General features: G+C 39.3%; 1 protein-coding gene across 2 annotated transcripts in view; it reads right to left on the bottom strand.

Annotated features, from left to right (window-relative positions):
* fstl5 (follistatin-like 5) overlaps positions 1 to 23,154 on the bottom strand; it is a 157,430-nt gene that overhangs the window by 43,696 nt on the left and 90,580 nt on the right. Inside the window, exons 7-9 of one of the 2 annotated variants that reach the window (XM_032527709.1) lie at positions 12,492 to 12,658; positions 8,949 to 8,960; positions 5,282 to 5,402 (exon numbers count right to left, since the gene is read on the bottom strand). In XM_032527709.1, coding sequence (XP_032383600.1) covers positions 5,282 to 5,402; positions 8,949 to 8,960; positions 12,492 to 12,658 — 300 coding nt within the window. The remainder of the gene's footprint in view (positions 1 to 5,281; positions 5,403 to 8,948; positions 8,961 to 12,491; positions 12,659 to 23,154) is intronic. The other variant, XM_032527710.1, reaches the window with a different exon arrangement.

Here is a 23,154-nt window from a genome sequence, read left to right as displayed (position 1 = left end):
GTGTGTGTGTGTGTGTGCTAAGATATTGGTAATACTTATTGTACTGTAGAATGTACTATGGCATCTCTGATTTTACATTTAAATTAGAGGCAGTTGTACTAACGATGGTCTTGTTGATTTAAAGAAGCCAAAAGCAATTACCAATATTATGTTTGATATTTTGTATCGAAATTGACATGTCTAAACAGTGTGTGCAAAATATTTAGTAAAAACAGATACACAATTTATTTTGGAACCAATAAAGACTGTATGAAGGCTATGTTTTTGATCATTTGCAGCAGGAGCAGCTTTAATTCAACTTTCCAAGTGGAGAGCACTTGAAAGCTCCACTTGAAAGCTAAGAGATAAAGTCCAACAGATATCCCCAGGTCAGATTATGACCACAAAGTCTATCAATGAGCATTGGCCTTAGGTGTGCTGTTACCAGGTACATAGTATGCTTAAACATGTTCTACATTATAGACAGCTCTTACCAAGTGCCAAAATAAATAAATAAACACCCAGGTTTATATCCAGTTCCACCTAGGGCTGCAACTAATGACTATTTCATTTTTAATCAATCTGCCAAATAATTGTTTAGTTTATTAGATTTCTCAGAGGCCATAATCTGTCTTTAACCTTAAAGTATTGAATTTATTGTCATACAAATAAAACAGAATAAGAGAATATTTGGCATGTGTGCAGGGTGCCATTTGTGAAAGAAAGCCGATGTGGGGGATGTTTTTTGATCATGCACAACAAAGCAAAACATGCAAGAATTGAATCCCCCTTTTGATAAATATATAGTGCCACTCAGCCGGCCATGCCAAAACACGTATGCACTTCAATATTCAATGGAAAATAAACTTTAAAAGAAATAGTACCACATCCATTTCGAGCCGGAGAGTGGAGTTCACAACGCGGCCAAAACAAAAATGCTTTCACACGGTAAATGCTCGTTTGTTCCTCAAGAGCGTTTTTAATCCAAATCCGATCTATTTTCTGAACTTAACAAGTTGTTTTGGTGCCTCAACGTAACTGTCGGATGGCGCTCATTTTTTCTGGCTAAACTTTACTACCAAGGCGCCTGAAAGAGCCGTCATCTGGCGGCGCCTGTACGCGGCTCGGAGTCACCTGTTGGCGGCTGAAAAGAAGAAGCAGTTAGTTTAAATAGATTAATTTTCTGTTGATCAACTAATCAATTATTCGACTAATTGTTGCAGTTATAGTTACTCAGTCTCAATCGCTCCTCTACCCATTTCTTTGTTAGTACCCAACTCCCCTTAACAAAACTCTGATGTCCTCAGGTGGCTCACACTCTCTAGAGTCACATAGGCACAGCAACAGTCAGAGCCTTCCTCTCATGCAACATGCAGTCATATGTGGGTAACCCTCTCGCCCTCTGGGGAAAACTCCAACATGTAAGTATACCCACAACAGTTCAGCAACTCATAACCCTTAAATTACTCCACTTGCCTCCCTTCCTCGCATCTGAGTCCCTCCTCAACAAGGAGGCACGGGATAGACGCAAGGAAATCATGGGATGAGAGAGGCAACGAGCAAATGTGTTTTAGAGGGATGAGACGTCCTTTCCTCTGAAGCGTTCCTTTGAATTTGTCAGCTGCATGGGTGGAGTTAGCATTTCCTTCAGCTGCACGGCTTCCGGGAAGGCTGCTCTTGTGTATCCTCGCCCATACCTCCTTGATGATCCCTCCTCTATGCTCACTTCTCGGTCTTCGGGGCCGAATTAAGAGCTTTGAGACGGCCATCACCGAGGAGGGACAGAACAACTTTTGTTTCAGCCGAGGAGTTAAGGAGCTATCAAATAAGAAGTATGAGATGCAACCGTGATCAAGGATTCTGGTCTTAGAGCTGCTGCTGTGCATTGAGGTGAGCTCAACTACTTAGTTGCTCCACCTCTAGGTCTGGCTCGTTCCCACTAGATAGATGTCATCCCAAGTCCCGAGGGCAAGTTTTGTAGCCAGGGATCAGCACATCCCATCCCTTGCCTGCCACATACAGCTAACCTTGGAGGCTTACGTGTTGGCAGTCTCACATTACTTCCCAACAAGGCCCCACAGGTATAGGCTCAGTCACCAGGCACATCAGCAGTTAGACCTGTGACATCCCCCCCCCCTCCCTCTTGGGAGTCCCTACAAGGAGCTGTAAACCCCAACAGCATAACTTCCACGGTTACAGAGGAACACAACCCCCCACCAGGATGAGGTGGTCATTTTTCATGAGGGTGTTACTAGATCATTCTCAAAAACAGTGAGAGGGCAATAATGAATGACGTTGACAAATAACTGCACATCGACACTGCATCAGTAATGTATGTGTTATGTATCATTAATATCTGCAAACAGCTAGAGCTACCTTTTGAAAGATGATGCTGCCAGGCAGACGTAAACAACATTAGGATCCATATTGTTACAATTTATCCATCAGAAATACTTAAATTTCAAATTATGTTTTTAAAATGAATTCAGCTTCCCAGAGTGGAAAACTAAATGTATTTCTCAAGCAGCAAAAGTAGTTTCTGTATTTGACGATTCAACCAAGACTTTCATTAATTTACCCCAAAAAAACGATTTGTTTTCTACTAAAGTGGCTGGGAGAGTAGACGAACTTTGCAGCCACAATACAAATTAGATGTAACTTTATTGATTCCCGATTGTAAAGTGGGGTCACTGCAACAAAGAAAGGCCTATAGATAAAACTAAAAAACAAGAGCGGACATTGCATACTGAAGATAACAAATAATCACAACAAAATGTACATATTGAAGATAATAGTGTACAACAAAGAAAAGCATAATTGTTTTCATCAACGTGGGGCAGACAATACAAAGAGGCTGACTGCCAGTAAGAGCGCACAACAATACAAAAAGAGCATGTGTAAAATCCATGAGGGATATGTTGATGAATCAGTGTGTTGTGTGTATGTGGGGGGAAAAGGGATTAAAGCCCCAAACCACTGAATGATCATCCATGCACTGCACAAGCTTCATAGGGAAATCAAAAGTTTCTTCTAAAGTACCTCCAGTCTAAATTTCATCAGCTTTTCTAAATAAAAATTCCAAATACTGTGTATCTTTTTCATTCTCATGTGACCTCGGAGTGATGGACAGTACTCTGAATTCAGTTTCTCAGAATTACTTTTTTAAGCTGTTTCTTAATTGAGTTTTAGAAATTCTCCGTAGTCATGACAGGGTGATAAGCTGGTCCTTGGGGACTTCACCCAGACCATGAAAGTAAAATTCATAGCCTGCAGTAAAAAAAAGGTCATCTGGAAGTTTCAGTTTCAATTAAGACCAAAAGTCATGGGTCTCATGAGATTCACTCTGTTTCAGTAAACACAATGCTTGGTAGAAGAAATGTAGATCATTGCAATTAACCTTGGAGTATTCTTTTAGAAGAATGATAATGAACTAACTGTCTGTCAAATGTAATAAAAATGTGGAGCTTTTCTACTTCGACACATACATTATTCACATTGAACTCACCAGAATGGGAGAAAACAGGCTCATTTACACAATCTCAATCCACCTTTGCCCTCTCCATACAGTCTCGGTTTCAGCATTCACATGGCAGGTCTACCATACAAAAGACTATCCCAGACTAATTAACAGACAGTGGAATACAAAACTATTCACAGATAATGGACAACAAGGCTGACTAAAAGTACAGGCCTTCAGTCAAACAAATATGATGTTATAAGTCAATTGTGGATGACAAGTAAATATTTAGCAAAGCGTCTAGACTAAAAGCAATGTGTGCGAACAGTGCTGCAGTTTCTAGTATGGTAGCGTAATGCTGTTAAAAACAAGGCAGTAATAAAGTGCTAGAATAATTACTTCTGTCTCCAAAAACAAGCTTTGATGTAGCTTTGATTCTATTGGTTGACTGTGCAATTCACAAGTCAAAGTTGAACAATGGTCAACATTTTTTAATCAGTCACCAGTAAACGGAAGTCTTTTGGGCTTTAATATAATTGAATAAGACAGAATAAATATTTATAGACAAAGCGGTTAATGTCACGTCAGAGGTTGTCAGTCTTAAGAGGGCAGGTCTTGCGTAATACGATCCTGGGAGTGAGAGTAGAGGAGAATGGTGTGCTGCTGCAAACAACTCTTTGTGATGATGTTGAAGTACAAAGACTTTTAACTCTGTGTGAAGTGATTTGCGAGCTGGCACCTACTGCAGTACTGTGTGCAACATAGCGGGGAAGGACTGGAGTAGCTGACCAAACTCGCCTGGGTTTCGGGTTAAGTAAGGCCCACATCCTTTTTTTAGTAAATCAGGTATGTCGTGGCCAGTTGGTAGCTGGTACAGTCATAAGGCACAGTGGTTATTAAATCCCCTAGACCTAACAACAAATTACTTCCAGTGCCAGAACACTAGAGTGCCCTTACATTTACAGTACTTCACTTCCCTGAAATGAAATCACACATGCAGCAAGATGCCACACAAACTAACTTCTGTCTGTAATCCAACCTTTGATTTTATAGCAGTGGTAAAGTGTGCGTTTGTAAAAGTAGCTAAAAAAGACATCAAAACAGCACAAGCCACTACGACTACAGTCACAGTTATTCCGAGACACTGAATACTGCTGTACTGCTGGGGAGGGAGCGTTTTAGAAAAAGGACCTTTGATTCCAAGGAATACTAACCCAATATACTTTCATAAAAGTGGATTTTTATTTTACTTTAATTTAACTTTAATTTGAATGGTGAATTCGGGAACGTTTTATGAAACAAAAAACACACATCACCGACAGTATGATAATAATCTCCGAAACACACGATTCAGTCAGTGGTTTCTGTGGCATGAGAAATACTTTTAATGAGTAAGTATTACCAATCACAGTAGAATAGGTGGTCCTCAATGTGGACACAGGACACTGCTATTAGAATGTGGACAAATGCGGCTTAGACCACTTCTGAATGCGGTTTCAGTGATCGGATCTCAACGCGTCCACAATGCGTCCTCAGCCAATGATACAGTAGAACGCTGACATTTTGAAGATTTGATTGGCTGTACAGAAATGAGGTTCCCATATTTAGACGGATACCAGAGCGATATTCTATCAAACTAAAGCAAAACAAGGGGATGCCATTATGAAACCAAGCCAAAAGCATATTTGGTTTCTGATTTTTTTTTTCTTTTCTTTTCTTAAAAATGTAAGTAATTCCAGTTGGACTTTAAGAGTGGAAAGCCTACCACTTTGGCTAGTAAAGTACAGCAGATTATGACATTATTTAAACAAAAATAGTGCACTCTGTCTTTGTGGCATCTCTTACCATTCACTTGAAGAGTGTGAGTCTGAAAAAGTTTCTCGTATCCATCAGCATGACAGGTATAGTTGCCCATGTGGGTTGTTGTCACCTTAGTGATGTACAGTGAACCATCATCCCCAAAGTCCTACCAGAGAAAGAGAAAACGAAAATTCTTAATGACTTACAGAATGTATTAGTGGTGTTGTTCCAACAGTGCAGTAGTGAAGGCATTTGAAGCTGCAAATGAATGGTTACAATGGAAACGCAACAAGCCTGCAGTGTGCAGATGAGAAGATAAACATGTTTCATAGCATAGGAAATGAAAAATACAACAGCAATTGTTCAGAAAGGCACATTGTACAGCAATATCTATCAATCTATGTCAAACGTTAAAGCCATCTGGTGCCACAGAAAACACAAAGAAAAATAACTTTTTAATATCACACATTTTTTTCATTTTTCCAATCAGAGAAACATGATCTGATGGAAAGGGACTGAGGCTATAATTGATTAGCTTAGAAATGACTGTGTTGGCTGCTTTTAAAACAAAAAAAGGGCAATATAGTTCTGCAGACGTATGGTCAATCAAAGTAACTTCTACTGCTCTTTTTAGATGCATTGTCCCTGAAAAGGCCAAAATGCAAATTGTTATCCTTATGAATGTCCCATAAATACATAAAACATGTTGCGCTTCAGTTGTCATGTGGCCTACTTAAGCAAAAAAAAAGAAAAAAAAACATCCATGATGTGAACTTCATGCTGTGGTGTGATTACTAAGCCAGTTAACACAAAGAAAATGGTGTTGAACAAGGAAAGACAGCAAACAGAATGCTGCACAACTGCAGCACAAATAGAAGCCCCCAAAGCTAATGAGCCCATTTATAAATCAGTCGGACAAAAAGTGACTGTGTGCTACCTTTTTAAGATCAAGCCATATTGGCAAGTCATTGCAATGTTTTTTTGTTTTATATGAAGTGCATTGGTGGTGTTTATGTTAATAAAAAGGGCAAAAGACGGGGTGGTGATCGTTTCCGGAAAAAAAGTCAACCCCTTGTGTTTTGGTTAAAAGTTAAATTGGTTAACCTTTACTTCTACTCACAAATGTAACATTAAAAGCTGTTTGTCAAATCTCTGAATTAAAACGGATGTCTTAAATTGGTTAAGAGCAACATGTCGGGGTCGTGCATGGCTGCTGGACAGAGACAGTGGCTAAGATGCACCCTATTAGACATATTTTCATTTTAGCCAGTTGTATCCATATTTATAGATGTATATAATACATTGTATTGTTATTTGCTACAGTATGAATTGAAGATTTTACATAAATATAAGTGACTGATTAAATTGAAATATACTGTATACACTCACATTTGCAGAGTAATGTATTACTAAGTAAAGGTGGCTGATTGGCTGAATGTTTTCCATCACTTGAGAGTTACTCTATAAGGTTAGTCTTGTATATTACCAAGAGTGAGACGTTTGATGAAATGTCTTATTCTTCTCTTTAAGAAAATATTGCTTTACTCTCACAGTAACCCTGGTGTAGTAATCATATTGTCTTATGTCATGTTGCAGTACACTGTATTCAAAATACAACTTTAAATGAGTCCCTTAATTTAAGAGAAAAACTCAAATATGTGTCAAATCATATGACGGTAGTCATTTTAGCACATTAACTATATCAGGTGATTATATTTTAAATAAAAATGTAAATGTAAACCTACAGGGAAAATTCATGAACAAAATACCGGCCTGTGCTGATAATAGGTTTTATCCACGTTCCAAATGCACAGCTGCTTTTCAGAAATGAACATGATCCAGCACTCAGCCTTCATTAGAGTCTTCTTCAGTGCTCACAACATTGATGAACTCCAAGTGCCAAAACGTTTTCATTCCTGATTGGTGCCATGCTTTGAAAAACCATTCATATTCTTTAATGGGTTGAACCTTTGCTCTTAAGAATGTCTAAGTCTGCCCCTGTGCTCCTCGTTGCTTATAACTGAACTGAGCGTTCTTTTATTAAAATAATTCCCCTTACCAGTCCTCTTTCAGAAGAGTTCATAACAAAGCAATTGCATTTTCTCATTAAATAGCTTTTAACATTTTGATCACATCCTTGCTGGCTGTTTACATCTTGGCATTCAGCTTCTCCTTAAATGTCTACAGACAAGTGAGGAGAGTCAGCCACCGTGTTTACAGGCACACAGTGTGTTTATCAGTTCGTCCCGGTGTGCTCCGATCTAACCTACAAGCTCGGTAACGGCTTGAGCTGAGTGAAGCATCAGAGCTTCACAATATGAGGGGAAATCGATGGTGCGTTTTGGCCCCTTGGGCTGAGAGCATATTGTGTCACCTTCTTAAATGAAAAATGAATGGGGGGAGAAATGAAACTCAGAGTGGTGGAACGAGCCACGGCGGAGGCTGTCGACATGATTCCCCCACCTCACCTCAGCTATCAGCAGCACCTAGCACGCAGCTCTCTGCAGACAAAGCAGGCCAGTGTACGACTACTCGGAGGGATGGGAGAAAAGGGCAGGTAGAGGTGGATTTACAAATAGGCCATAGCCCTCAAGAAACGATAATTAATAAAGCTGTCAGTGCCAGGTCACCTCTGAAAGGACAAGGGCCACCTCATTGGATAGCTAACCTCTAGTAGTGACGAGGCAATTCAAAATGGCCTTTGAAGAAGTTTCCAGGCTAGCCTTAATGAAAACTTGTGAGGAACACAATACGTTGAGTGAAAATACTCTCAGGTGTGTGATTAACATGTCCCCAGAATGCAAGTATAGTGAGGCAACGCAACTTAAAATAGGGGGTGGGTTGACATTAAAGGGCAGGTTTACTTAAATGAAAGAAATCCTGTTTTCTCACTTGTCTCTGGTGGTATTAACTGTAGCCACACAGATCCTTTCAGTTTTGGGCGCAAATGTTTCGAGATTTCAGCTGCAAACATTTCTACCTCCACCCCAATATAATTGAGTTGAATGTAATTTTATTTGCGGTGCTCACAGCTTTGAAAAATGACATTTAGAAAAGATTCAGCATGATGTGTTTTTCGAGAAAGGATGTTTTCCATTACTCTGCACGCATCCTCCACAGCACTCACTGTCAACAATTTCCACTGGACCTACCAAAGAAACAGTCCCCGCAAAACTTGTTAGAAGCGTTCAATTACTCCGAGTATTGGGAACAGTTTCTGGAAAGAAAAGGTTGCTGTTGAATTGTGTTTGTGATGCTGTGAGTATCACAAACACAATTTTGTTTTCATACTGTAAATGAGCCACACTATTTCACTGGTTGATATGTTCCTTCATTACAACGATTAAAGCCACTGTTTATTTTTGACCAGCTGTTTTGAAAATTATTTTGCCTTTTTTTTAAAGTTATTTGTGACCAGTATTTAAAGATTTCGAATACAGGCTAGGGAAGTCAAAGCATTGAGAGATGAACTAACGCTTGGTTGGTTTTGGCCTTTCATGGGATTTGTTATATATTCTATTACATTAACATCTTATCCTTTATCCTTTGATTTAAACTGATCATTTATTTGATGTTATTAACCTGTGCATTTCTTATAACAACATCATGCATCTATTGTAGGCACCTCATTAGCTTTGTGGGCTTTTTGTGAATGTAAAGAAAAAATGAAGCAATCTCAGTCTGGTGAGACAAAAAACAAAAAACACCCTACCTGGGACGGGATCTGTTGAGTAAAACAGAGGTCAAACATTTAGTTCAATAAAAGTTTAGTTCAATAAAAGCATAAGAAATTGATTTAAAAGCAGGTGACAGTTCTTCTGGTGTGGTTTTGAGTGAATTGCATAATTTTACAGACAAAGTTCAGTATATACCTCAATAAAGATCTAAAGTCAGGATAATGTAGAAATAGTTCAGAGTGCATGAGGCTCCCGGACCAAATGATTGACCTTGTTGGACCTTGTTTTTTTGAGTTGGAGATAATAATAAATACTAAAATATGCAACTTTGATCCAGTAAGATCCATGTGTTATCTGCCATATGAAGTTGCACAGCTTCATTCTTTCATCTTCTGCAAACGGCACAGGAAGACTACAAATTGCACAGTATCGCATAAAGTGGTAGTCCTACACACTGATCAAAACGAAATGTAGATATTAATGATCACATACATTTAAAAGGACAACATGGTACATCTCCACAGGCAAAGATAATGGTAAACCCACCAGAATAAGGCACCAAAGCATTACAGGAGAAAAGAAACATATTCCAAAGGACATGATAAGAAAAGATGAAGAAAGATTCAGCTCAGATTGTACTTCTTCCTGCGCTTTATCTATTCCTGTTGAAGCTGCAGTCTTCAAAAAAACAAACTTCACAATCTTTCAAATAACACATGCATTTTTAATCTTCCAAACTATTTCTGAGACCAGATAATTGGAATCCCCAAATGCAAACATGAATGTATATCTCTCTCTCTCACACACACACACACACACACACACACACACACACACACACACACACACACACACACACACACACACACCAAGACTGTGTCTTTGGCTTGGCCACTCAGGGAGGATTGATATACTGACAGCCTTGGATGATGATGCAATAGCCAGTAACTGTCAACTTCACGGAATTACAGTAAGCTGCTTTGTCAAAATTTAGAGAGGCTCTATTGAACTCCAGGATACAAGCCCACCACTGGGATTAATGTGCGATTTACAAATATGAATGTCGACAAAATTTCTAAAATAACTACAGTCTAAACTGGGAAGGCCTGCACGGTTAGACTGCGTAAACCTCCCATGTGTACTCGCATGAATATGACTCTAATTAAGGCTGGCAATGGATGCTCACAAATATTAACAGCCTGCAATTATACAGAAATTGTCTGCAAGGCAATTTAGAATTAGTCCGTGGATGCCAGGTGCAGACAAAATCCATTCTCCTCTCTGGAAAGGACAATAATGATAAAGTCTGAGAGCCAAAAATAAATCTGGATTAAGCCAGTTATGGTGTGCAGCTAATGTTCTATTAGTACTTTCACTTGGTGCTGTGAGGGATCTGATGGTGGTGTTCCATGTTCTGGAGGTAATCTGTGCACTATCGGAGGTTGTAAACTTAGGCTTTGTTAGACACAAAAAAAATCACAAAAAAATATAAAATCTGACAATGGGTCATAGTCGGCAAGTTCTCTTAGTCTGAGAAGACCGATTATTCCCTGTAGTAGTTTTATTTATTTTTTTAAAGAGCATTTTTTGGAGCATTTTCAGCCTTGAATTTGACAGGACAGCTGAAGACATGAAAGGGGAGAGAGAGTAGCAGTGCTTTAACACTGTCTCACTTAATGGCGCTGCACTGGCATCAACCCAGCATGCTGTAGATACCATAGCGACAGAAGAAGTGTAATTTTATGCAACAACATAAAACACAGGCAAAATAAAGATCCTGTGGCTACCAAAGTAGTTTAGGGTGAATTAATTAAAATGCAAAGTGTTAATTACATCCTTCTTTCTGCTCTGTTCTATCTATGATGAATAACTCAAGCTATGGGTTCTGGGGACTGAAATCAAAAGTTGACGTCTTCAGGAGTAGGATGGTGGAAACCACAAAAGGCCAAGCTTTGATTTATTACCATCACAGCCTGTTCTTGTTTCCACTGGCTCAATAAAAGGGAAAAATGAAGCATGTATGATTCCACAGTGAAAAGCTGAAACATTGGTGTATATGTTGTCATTATTCCAGCTATCGATTAACTTCACACAAAGCTTTTGGATAGCTACAATGCTACATTGGATATCCTGAATAGCATTTGGCAGCTGATGCTTTCATCAGCTGACCTGACATTTTAAATTGGAAAATACACCCGTGCAAGACCTAACAGTAGTCATTGGCAAACTGATGGCTGTGTGTGAAGCGCAGACAAAGACCACCCCTGGTCGGGACACTGAACTCTGCTGTGTGTCTTCAGGCAAAATTAGGAGATGAAACAGAAGTTCTATTGAATCTGAAAAAAAAAAAAAAAAACTAAAACCGTTCTTAAAATATATATATATATATATATATATATATATGAAAGATAGATCAAAGCCTGCCTTTCCCTTACAAGACCTTGCACCTCTCTTTTTGTCTCCCATACAGCCTCCAGAAGATATTCAGAGAGTTTTCAAGAAAAAATCTGTCTTGACGTTTCTTTTTTGGTTACACACAGCACTTGCATACATCTTTTATAGCAATGCATTGCATAAAAGCAGTCATAATATATTACAGAAAATGACTGAAAAGGCAAATGGTGGGAAGGCTGTTACTCTCATATGCCCGGCCTTGAAGTCCCTTTATGGTGTTGAAGCTGCTCCTTATGGGATTCACACATTACCAACAACCAGAACCGGCACACTAGTTTAGAGCCAGTTGATGTTGCCAAGGATGACTGGCGACAGCTGGGCGCCTCTTATTCATTTTAAGGGTCATCAACATTTAATGTTACATTAGTGGCTTCGCTTGGTCTCCCTTTATCTACTGCGACAGTGTTGACTTAATTATGCACAGAAGTGTCACACTCATCTTGGTCAACCCTGACACACAGAGAGACGAAAAGGGTTAGGCAAAGGAGGTTTGCCTTTTCTGTACCTCACCACTTAAGTATCTTTGCTCCTTTTGATGTGGATGAAAGTGACACAGAGGGCTGTCTGAGGCCGTGCATGCAGATTAACACACGCACAGAGAGACAGACAGATACAGTACACGCATATACAGTCTTTCACCGAGTTGTAAAAGTAGGTCCTTCCTCTAGGGCTGAACCCCTTTGGTATCCCCCTTCATCTTCCTTCTTTGTCTGAAATCCTTGTTCCTCCCAGCAGTCTCTAAACACAGACGCTAAGAACACAAACTGACATCCTAGATTACTCTCATAACTGCAATAAAAAGCCGGTGCCAACCGTCAAACAAAATGTGCTGACAATCTGAGCCACTGCCAATATGTTGAAACATAAGAAAGAAATATAGGATGCAATTATCTCAAATGTACAGCTCTTGCTCTAGTCGTTAAGAATTGATGATGCCTTATAACGGGAAAACACAATAATTAGACCTGTGCACTGCAAGTGTTAGAGCCATTCCACTGTGTGTGTCTGTCTACCTGTTAATGTATCTGTGCATCCACAATGCATCTACCTATCTTTCTATCCTACTTATCTACACATTTATCTACCCATAAACAAGAAAATCAGAGAGTGATGCAGGCTCTTACATTGATGTCTTCCAGGTTCAAGGAGTTCAGATATTGATGGTTTCTCTTCCACAATATAGGAGGCCTCCGCTCCCCGGTGATAGCACACGTCAAGACGACGCTCTGGCCGACTATTACAGTGGTGACGCTCCGTTTCTGGTCATCTGGAAGGGTGAGCAGGTAAACATCTGTTGATGAGAGGAAAAAAAACAACAACATGTCAGAGTGATTGTCTAAGGAAACTAAACAAATACACCTTTTGAAAAGATAACTAATAAGTAAACTGCTGTAAAATATATTTTGGGTAAATTAGCTTGAACCATCGAAGAAAACAAAAGCTCTGAAAAAGTCAGAGCTTGCAAATATTTTATATCTGAAATTGAATGAACACATCTGTCTTGTAACAGCTCATAATTCAGAGGAATACACCCATGAGATACTTCACAATGCAATAATTCATGTTTTGCCCACATGTTTCTCTTAATGAAGCTTAAAATAAGAATGCAGAACAGAAGAGTGTATCAATTAGATGCTGTTGTGCTATAGAGGCAGATGTTTTTTTAGTTAGAGATGCACTGAGGCAGCACAATTATTGCAATTTGCAAAGTAATGGGAAGAAATTAAGTTCTATAAATACTTTGCATAATTAATGTAATGACACTATAATGAGAGTTCTACTTTCTCTTCGGGTTTCTCCAAGGACCCTGGTTTCACCACTATGTAACTCTTTTTAAGCTAACGGTTCAGAGCAAACACTTTTGGGAGGCCCCGGTGCTGCTGGTCTGATGACTGCTGAAACCACATCTGAAGTGGGCTGCTTTGTAACTAGAGGTTGGACTATTTTTAACATGCTCAGTGCTCTGAGAGTTTAAAACAAGCTAGGCTCTCCACATTGTTATAAAAGCCCAGGAGTGCACCCTTTCTGATGAAAGTAACACGAGAAAAGCCCTAGACCTCGACCAGAGTTGATGCTTAGCTCGATTCAGTCTTCCTACAATACCTAAAGGTTTTTGAAACACGTTTCTTGTGATAATGATTTGTTGTAGTTTTCTCTGCGGCCATCATTTCTCCCTATTACTGAGAGGATAATTGCCACAAAGAAAAGCCAGGGTGGGTTGGTAAGAGGTCAGCATGGTTATGGTTGGTTAACACATTTTGTGCATCCAGTAGTTTGATAAGACAATGACTACAATGTACACTCATCCATTCTTTGGTGGTATTATGTAACGTGGCCTGTGAGAGAATCCTTTCTTTTGGGTAATGAGCAACAAAGCAAACGGAAACAGAGACTCAATTTGTTCTGCTCCTAAGGGCATGAAATAAAAAACCTAATGAAAGAGCAGGACCAGCAGACAGTTCACTCGCCACAGCCCAGAGAATCAGGATGAGAGCGCCTTCAATTACAGCGTGACTCTGGTGCCCCTGTACCAATGGCTTCTGAATGCTTTTTTAACCTTCTCACTCATTTGCAGTGTTTGGTCCACTTGTTGTGTCTCTGAACTGGGAACTTGGCTAGCCCATTAGATCCAGACCAATCACACTGTAGCCGTAAAAAAAAACTCATACGTATCTTTTCAGTGCAAAGCTCCAAATTAAGACTTCTAATCTCTAATTTGGCCCAATCAAACCCTGCTTAAACCCAGGAAAATCTCTGCCAGGATTACATAAAAATTAGAGGATTAATAACAGCTGTTTCCTCTGAGTGCGGTATAACTCTTAATTTCGCATGATTGTACTGTTAGAGGGGAGAGTTCTGTGGTAATTTGTGAGACTATAGTTTGTCCTGGTGTTGTTTTGCTTATACAAATCCAGGAACCTTAACTGTTTGTTTGATTTGATTATATAAACTGATTAAAGAAAACAACAATGAAAAAATCCTGGTAGAAAATATACCACTTCTTTCTTTCTGTCTTTCTCTTCTTTTACTTAATTGTGGTGCATAATCAGCAGCTCATTTGCGTTTCCTAATTTTTGCATTTCCTATTTTCCTTTTTACTTTCTGTTAATCGAAGCATAACTATGAACTTTGATCAATTTGCTCTTCCAGCGGGAAACAGAACTTTTGGGTGCGTGGGGACCTGAAATCTCGGTGAAAATTACTTTTACCCAGGTTGCTAGTTTTAAAATAAAATTGGTGTATTTATTTGCATAAATCTGTAAACCGTTTTATAAGACGTTTATGTTATTGTGTATACTCAGCTGGCCAAATAACAAAAACGGCTTTGCAAAACAATAGAAAACTCCTTCTGCTTAACTTCCCTCACTGCTTTGTGGACAAAAGCTTTACAGTAATGCAATTCAATGCAACCCCTAATGTTGACCTAAAAAAAATTAAGAATCTATATTATATTAGGTGAGGTGTTCTTGTTGCCATGCCCACCATGTATATTGCAATATCAAGTAGCTGTGAATTATTTGTCTGCATGTGATCTTTAGATTTTAATTTCACTATAAGAACTCCCTTTAATAATTATTGTGTTGTTTGGATGATACACTTCTTTTTAGTGTTTAATTGTAGAATTTTGAAATGAAATGTTTAATTATAATTCTGCATACCAAATCAACACACATAAAAGATCATATAAGAAAGCAGGTTCAAACATTTATTAATGAGCCAATCAGTCAGTCAAAAGGAAACATGAGCTTCTTCATTTATTAGTCAGTCTCTTTCATTGGTTGAGGATAAAAATGTCTTGTGAAGGCCTGCACTGAGGGAAATTACTCTAGTCATGAACATAACCCATCACTTGTATTGATCTAGAAAATGAAGTTGAGTTTAATAGTACATGAAAAGAATAACCAACTTCATAAAGCAACTGAAACATTTCCCTTGTGGACATCATAATGTGACGGAGATCATTTGATGGAACACGTTTGATCAGTTAGGAGCTGTTTGCATGTAATTTAGACAAGACAATGGCAGTCAGCAGGGGATATTTGAGAGCCAACATGGCCAGGGAGAAAAGAAATGAGTAAAAAGAGATTGTTTATTAGTGGAGCCCCTTTGGTTCTGTCCAAATTAAGTAGCTATTTTAAAATACTCAATACTTTCAAAGTTTTAACAACAAAATGGTTGTTGCAGGGCTTACAGATGTGCATCTGTTGCTAGCAGTGACTTTACCTAATAATACACTGACCCCCAACGCCTCAACCTTTGGATTTGCATTAGTGAACGACAAAACGTCGCCATAAATGGGACATTGTAGAGTCACCCTACCTGTCAAATATTACATTCTGGTGGACGGACAAATAGAGCACAAATTGTTTCAAACTGAGGTAAATAAATGGTCCTTCCAGATAACGCTGAACGAAATAGCATCAGACCTTTGGACTCAGTTGTTTTTTGTTTAACATCAAAGACTAAAATGCATTGTTTAATATTACAACTTGGGTCTTATTTTTGTAGCTCTGGCTTTCAGTTCAATCGGTTAAAATAACATTGTATTCAGAGTAAGTCTGCATTCACACAGCCTGCATCGACCGTTGGACAGTGCGGCAAAAATGCAGGTCTTTTCATTCATTTTGAATGGGGGAATTGTGTTTAGGCTGAGGCAAGGGGTGCTGCGGGGGGGAGACGGAAAAAACTGAGCTGCTGCGGTGAAAAGTTAGGACCGACTCAACTTTTCGAGAAACTCAACCCCACGTCATGATGGATCGAAACGATCTGATGGAAAACAGTGGCTGTGAAATATAAGTCTACTTGTGCTACATTGGGGGATTAGAGAACACAACAGGACTTCACACATATGGGCCACTTCAGTGACACTCCCACCACTGCACAACCCTGCGGAAAATCACTGGATTGCTTTTTTTTTTGCCTGGTGTGACTTTGGGATATGGCAACATTTACAGAAATGAGTCCAGAGAGGCAACAAACACCTTGTTGTTTTGCTAGATAGTTACCACTTATTTGGAAGTAAAGCAAACGTAAATGCAACTGTAATGCTGCTTATAGCCCCCCATTGCCCAAGAAAATAGTGAGTGCACACAAATGCAAAAAGCAAACTGTAATGGATTTAATAATTGAAATTGTGGTTAATGATTTCACTAGAAACTAATTTGGGGGTCAATTTTGAAGTTAAACATTTTTTAAATGTCCTGTTTCCAAGTTCAGTGCAGATGTAAAGTAGCCTAGAAATCTAGACCTACCCTAATGGCAGTAGGGCAATTCTCCGTTGGCTTGCAAGCTGGTAAAAACAAATTCTGGTCAGGCCAATCACATTATGTATGGAGTCGGTGGGCGGGCTTAACATAAGGATGGCAGAGACAGTTTCGCGTAAATTCCCTGCTTCTTGAAAACAGAGAAGATGGTTGTTGCTGTTGGCGAGCAGCGGCCTATTGAATCGGTTTTGGCTGCAACTCTGGAAGGCTTGGAGTTAAGCATTGAAGTCATTCTTAAAAAAGGAAGATTTGTTCGGATATGGCAAAAGTTTACATTAACCAGCGTTGCTCTGGTTGGTTGTAGCGATATCCTATTGCGTGCGGAGGGAATTTGAAAGACAGTCATTTATCCCGCCCCTTGGATTGAGCCCTGCCAATGGTGAGTTCCCAGACCCAACATCTTAACAGGTTTGAGCTTAAATAAAAGTGTAGGTAGGTGTACTAAATTAATAAGAACCAAAACAATCAGATACAAAACCAATCCATTAATCCATAACCTGTGATGACCAAATCAAGGAAAACAACACAGCAGGGAAAGTAAAAAACATTAAATCTACTCTGTTGCAGAAAGTGAAGAATTAAGAAAAATGGATCTTCCATCAGTCACGCATGACTAATCCATGATCCTCTTCCCCTCATCAACACACCATGCAGCTACTTGGCAGTCTTCACGATGTTGTGGTGGTGGTGGGTGGCTACGCTGACAAAAATCTCCTTCAATAATGTCCTCCCTAACCATTCAATTACATCCCCCTGGTATCTTAATGCTTCTGGAATACGCTGCAAGCACCAAACTCGATTTGTCGCTGATCCCCATGGGGGATAGAAAGGTGTGAAGTTATAGGGAGAATTTAAAGATGAAAGTGGGCAGGAAGACAGCCAGGCAGGCTCTATCACAGCTTTAACTGGTGGATGGAGGAAGGAAGCGAGGGCTAGAATCCAACCTGAATGAGAAACTCCTCAGAGAGATGGGCTGTTGGAGCCAACTCAAACACTTTGAGTCCAGCACCTCCTCTGTGAGAGATTTATCAGAGGAGCCTTGGCTCCTTTTTTTTTTGTCTAATTTGAGGCCTGAGGGACGCAGCCCCCTGGAAAGGATCAACCTTCACCGTCCAACCTGTAATTAGTGATTAACGGTGAAGTCCATACATTTGATTTACTCTGCTCTGCACCCAGAATGGGATGTTGGTCAGTGCCACGGCAAGAGGTAAATCACCTATTGCACTGGAGGCTACAAGCTTGTCAGGGAAAATAGCCTGGGCCTGCAGGATGTTACGAGGGGCCAGCTGCATGAAGACAAATTGCACTAAGGTTGCTTAGCCAACCCCCTTACTACATCCTCTATCATGCTCCAGTGCTCTCTTTCTCCGACACATGCCTGCTCGCTCTGTCTTTCTTCACCAAGTCTCTCATTCCTCTAATACACTCCTCCTCTCTCCCTCTCAACGATGTTTAATATTACTTAGGATGAACAATTGTGTACCCCAAATTGCTTTGAGTTAGGATTTTTGAAGACGAGATGAGAGTAGTTTCCCAGATGCGGAGTATTCATAGCCCATACGCAAGACTCAAAGGGGAAAAACACCACAACAGAATACACACTCATGTCAACATTCTCTGATCTTGGATGGTTGAGCTGATTTGTGCCAACTCTCTCCCAAAGCAGGAAGAATGGAGTTTCTGTTTTTGATGCTGAAGATGAGCGACTCGGTGGACTTGAATGTTTGACAGAGAAAGAAGATAGCTTTAACGCTGAAACACACATACTCCCCCTTTTGTCTAACCAAGGAAAATACTTATTTCTGCTTTTAAAGTTGAACTGCCAATTGTCGCACTGCTAAAAAAGTTGATCCCTGCTGTACAATAAGGCAACAATAGTGAGGTGATCTTTAAGCCAATAAAGACAAATACACATGTTGACAGGGAGAGATGTCGTCTTCTCATCTTTTGGCAAAGACATAACCCAGTTTAGAACAGCAAAACACTGTGTGAGGAAATGTAAATAGAAGCTTGTGTTTGATTTGAAGGTTGATTGTTTTGTATTCAGAGGGTTAGAGAGGAAGACTTCACAATGAAGATTGTAAGCTCTCAAGTGAAAGAAAAACAGACCATACAAACAAAATATAAACAGACATGCATAGAAAAATATAACTAAACTGAGAAAACAAGGCGGAAAAATATACAAGGGGCGGCTGTGGCTCAGCGGTTGCCTGCCAATTGGAAGGTTGTTGGTTCGATCCCTGCAGTCCCATCTCAAAGTGTCCTTGAAGTGTACACTGAACCCCGGAGTGTAAATGTGTGTGAGTGATCTGATGAGCAGGTGACACCTTGTACGGCAGCCTCGCCCACAGTGTATGAATGTGTGTGAATGGTTCCTGTACTATGTAAAAGCGCTTTGACTAGTTGTTAAGACTAGAAAAGCGCTATATTAGAACAGTCCATTTAAACATCGGAGGCTAGTTATCTCAACATCACAGACTTGTACGTTTTGTCTTTTTAGCATCTTTGAGGGTAATAACTTTAATCAACATGGTCTGAGAGAGTCATACTCCCCATCTTCACGACTGGATTTATCAATGCATTTGTCTTTGTTTACATGGAAACCTCAGCAACTCAACTTTAGTTCAAAGAACTTTGGCATCATGTTAAGGATGGAACTACCTTTGATGTGTATTCTGAGCTTTTCCACTTAAATGAGATTATTTTTTAATGCCCTTCAAGAAAAGTCTTCAAGAAAAATGCCTTTTCAGTATCTATCAGCATGGCCCGTCTCATCCTTCTGCATCGAGTGAACCAGAAGAGATAATAGTGTTTTGCAGCATTACTGCTATAACACTTGTAAAAATGCAAAAATTACAGGTGTTAAGTAAAGGGCGAGAGGATAATTACGACCCATTTCTCTCTCCTCCCACAAACATTATACACAGCAAGGTGGCTGTAGAGCATTAACAAATGGCTTCAGTGAGTGCATTACCTCTGGCTGATCAGCCTCAATTCTGTTTCCAAAGCAGCTGTTGGGAGAGATCCTAAGGGACAGCCAGCATTAGTATGCAACCGAGCCTAAGAGGAGCGCTAATTGGATTAATTTTTATCACAGCTATCTTGTGGAAAACAACTAATGGAAAAACGCTACTATCTTACTGCAATAGGTAAATCATAGAGCACTTAAGCTTTAGCATAAGAGAGTCAGTGATTTTATTGTTCATCATATTTCACACTAGTAGGGCTGCATCGCTTTAAACTATATCAGATCCCATCGTTTTCTATTTTATTGAGGGTTTATTGTTGAGTGACACCTGTTCCTTCACCATTCTGAGCAACATCCGACACCTGTTTGCATGTTTGTATGTGTTAAAGACGGCAATATATTGAGCATATGCATCTATTAACTTCACACTTTGCAAACTCAGAGAGTTACAGACCAGTACACTACCATCTAACTGTCTGTGCGTTCTAGTAGTTTTATATCCGCACCACAGCACACTTGAACAGCTGCACGGCTGCAAATGGGTGCCAACACCTTCAACCGGAATGTTAAGAAATGTTGAGAAAAGAGGATGAATGCAGAAATTTGTTTTCACGGAACTGCTAAACAATCCCGACAGCCAGTAAAGCACACTTAACATCTCTCGGTCTCTCAGTCAAAGGGCCCTAAAATAAATTCTGAGGTTTCTTCTGTAAATTTAAACCAGATATGTCAGTGGCAAGTGAGCACTACTGAAGCATTTGTTCATTGATTCCACAAAGATCTCTGTCATGGCATCACCCTCCTTAGAACAAGCTGCCCTGCCAGCAGCAGGACAAACTGACTTTACCACTAACATCTATAATTTAAAGGACAAAAATAGTCATCAAGTAAACTCCCATGAGAAGTATAAGTCCACCACATACTGAAACTGAGGCTCTTTAGTGATCATTATCAATGAAGTTAATAAATGTCCAACACGTAAACGTGAAATTGGGAATTGTGTAATTTGCTGCAGCTGCCCAAAAAAAAAAAAAAAAAATGGAATTGGGGAATTGGAGCTTTAAAAGTAGATGTGGATTGTTGGAAAAACTGCTGGTGTAAACTGTCCTTTATTTAGATGTATTATTCTGTCAAAACAATTCTTACTTCTTGTAGTTAAATTCCCATTATTTATTCTGTCTATATTTAACACTGTGTCTGTATGTAACGTAATGTTAAACTGCTGTTGTTCTAAAAATGTAAAAACACATCACTTACTACCACCCAATAGTGTCCTAAGAGGCTGGATATGTGGATATACCATATAAACGTTTCCCTCTAGTTTATTTTTTTTGTGGGGGGGGTTATTGGCTTTCTGCACTTAACCACAAGTATATACAGCGTGCCATATACATAATTGCTTCCTATCAGAAACCAAGGCATCAATAAACTCTACCAAATGCTCAAGGTTGTTTTTTTTAAAAAATGATGCATCAGGTGTCTCCTCCTAAGAACTGCCTTAAAGCCTGTCAATATTTATTCAACCCAAACCATAATTTGCATTTATAATCCATCATTTTACATTATCCATTATTAATAACTTTTTTTTATTTTTGCATAACTGCACTTTGCTTAATTGTGAATTGATCAACTTTCCAACAGAAAGGAGAAGCTTAGAACTGGGTCAGGCTCACTTTGTCATCAAGTTCAAGAATAAATCTTCCCTTAAGAAGTGTTGAGCAAATTGGCCCTTGTACTTCAGTTAAGGATCACTTAGAATTAAAAGAAAGTTACTCTACTTCTTTTAAATCTCTCTAATACATTCTAGAGATAGAAAAGTGACATGCTGGAAAGTGAACCATGAATTATAAAACCAGTTTAACACCACTTCTCGCAGCCTGTGCATGAAATGCACAGCAGGGTTTTGACAAGTAAAAGCCTGAGTATCCATTAATTGTGGCTGTGCAATGGATGCTGAATTACAGCGAAATTGCCTTAATGGAAGGAGCCTTTCCTTGAGGAGGCCCGGCTTTTGGTTTGGAGGTCTAATTATAATCTCCATAGTAGAGTAGAGAGTGTAAGTTGACTAATAGTCAAGCTTCAAAACTTTCCTGCAAATATAGTGATTACACCAGACTGGGAAACACACAAGACAAAAGCAGTCTTGCAATAAAACAAAAGGCAATGAGAAGAAAGATGATGTAAACAGATTAAATGAAAGAAAACATACACCAAAAAAGTGTCAATGTGGTTATCACTTATGCTTAATATAACCAGCAACACTTTACCTTTGACAGCAATCTTCCCATAACTGACCATGACCACAGTTTTGCCGGAGGTTTAAAGTTCATTCTAGACCTTGGATGCCGCACTTGAGAAAACAATTTTACCCCAAGGTCTATTTAGTAACTGTTCTTATGGTTTCAACATATCACATGTTGGCTTTAATGCCAACATAGACAAGAAGTCTCAAAGTGCTAGAAAACAATGGAGCTCCAATTCCATGACTTTTATACATACTTGTATACCTTCTGATGTTGATCATGTAATAAGATTCATAACAGCAACTAAATGGCCGTTGTAGTAAGACTGTTTTCTCATTTGAATCATGCCATTTTTGTTGCATAAACTTAGGTCCATGTTGGCAGTAGACCGTCCCTGCTTTTCATAAATATACAGTCTGTACAGACCCCTTCCTCCCTTGGGATTGACTTTAGGACCTGTCCAACTGCCCTTCTTGTTTGTGTCATTTTATCATGATGCAGTGCTAAATGAAACCCCACCACATTTGCTATATACTGTAGATGCCCATTCTTCTGACAAACAATCTAAATTTTCAGTTAAGTTACCAAAACGTAACATAAGATATCTTAGACATACCTGTGCTGCCAGAAGCACATAGCTTAGGAATCAAATGTTAAAAAAAAACAAAAAACATTCAATTAACATTTTGCAAGTATGTTCAATACGAACACTAGTAGATATTAGGGTTGTAATGGTTTGTGTACCCATAATATACCAGCTACCTCAGTCCCCAGCAAGAGTATAATGTCTGTCTTTGACACTTGCACTACTACAGTACTGTTCAAAACAAAGAAGGAACTTATTCTTCATTTCTTGGGGGGGGGGGGGGGGGGGGGGGGTTACACTTTGCCAAACTCGCACCGAACCGTGACTACTCAAAAGGAGTGTGAACCAAACCGGGACTTCTGTGTATTGTTACACCCCTCCTACATACACTGGCTTGAATAAGTTTGATTTAAAAAGAGGAATAAAAAAACATCTTTTGGAAATTGATCTTAATGCCTTAATTCAGAAACTTTAGAAAATCCAACCTTTTAAGGATACCAATTTTCTTTGTGAATGAATAATGTATAGGCATGGGGAACTTTCCATTAGATCATCTCTCAATGCAAATCAAACCAGCTATTAGTCTAACTGAAACAAAACCATGCCAATCCCTAGGTATGGTGAAGGGTATGTGATGATATGGGGCTATTTTAATTCCAAAGGCCAAGGTAACTTTGTCATGATTCATGGTATCCTGGATCCATGAAATAACTGGCCTTTAAAAAT

This window comes from Etheostoma spectabile, chromosome 10, assembly GCF_008692095.1.
Source record: "Etheostoma spectabile isolate EspeVRDwgs_2016 chromosome 10, UIUC_Espe_1.0, whole genome shotgun sequence".
NCBI lineage: Eukaryota > Metazoa > Chordata > Actinopteri > Perciformes > Percidae > Etheostoma > Etheostoma spectabile.
Note: the sequence above shows the minus strand (reverse complement) of the source record. Positions and strands in the feature narration are given on the sequence as shown.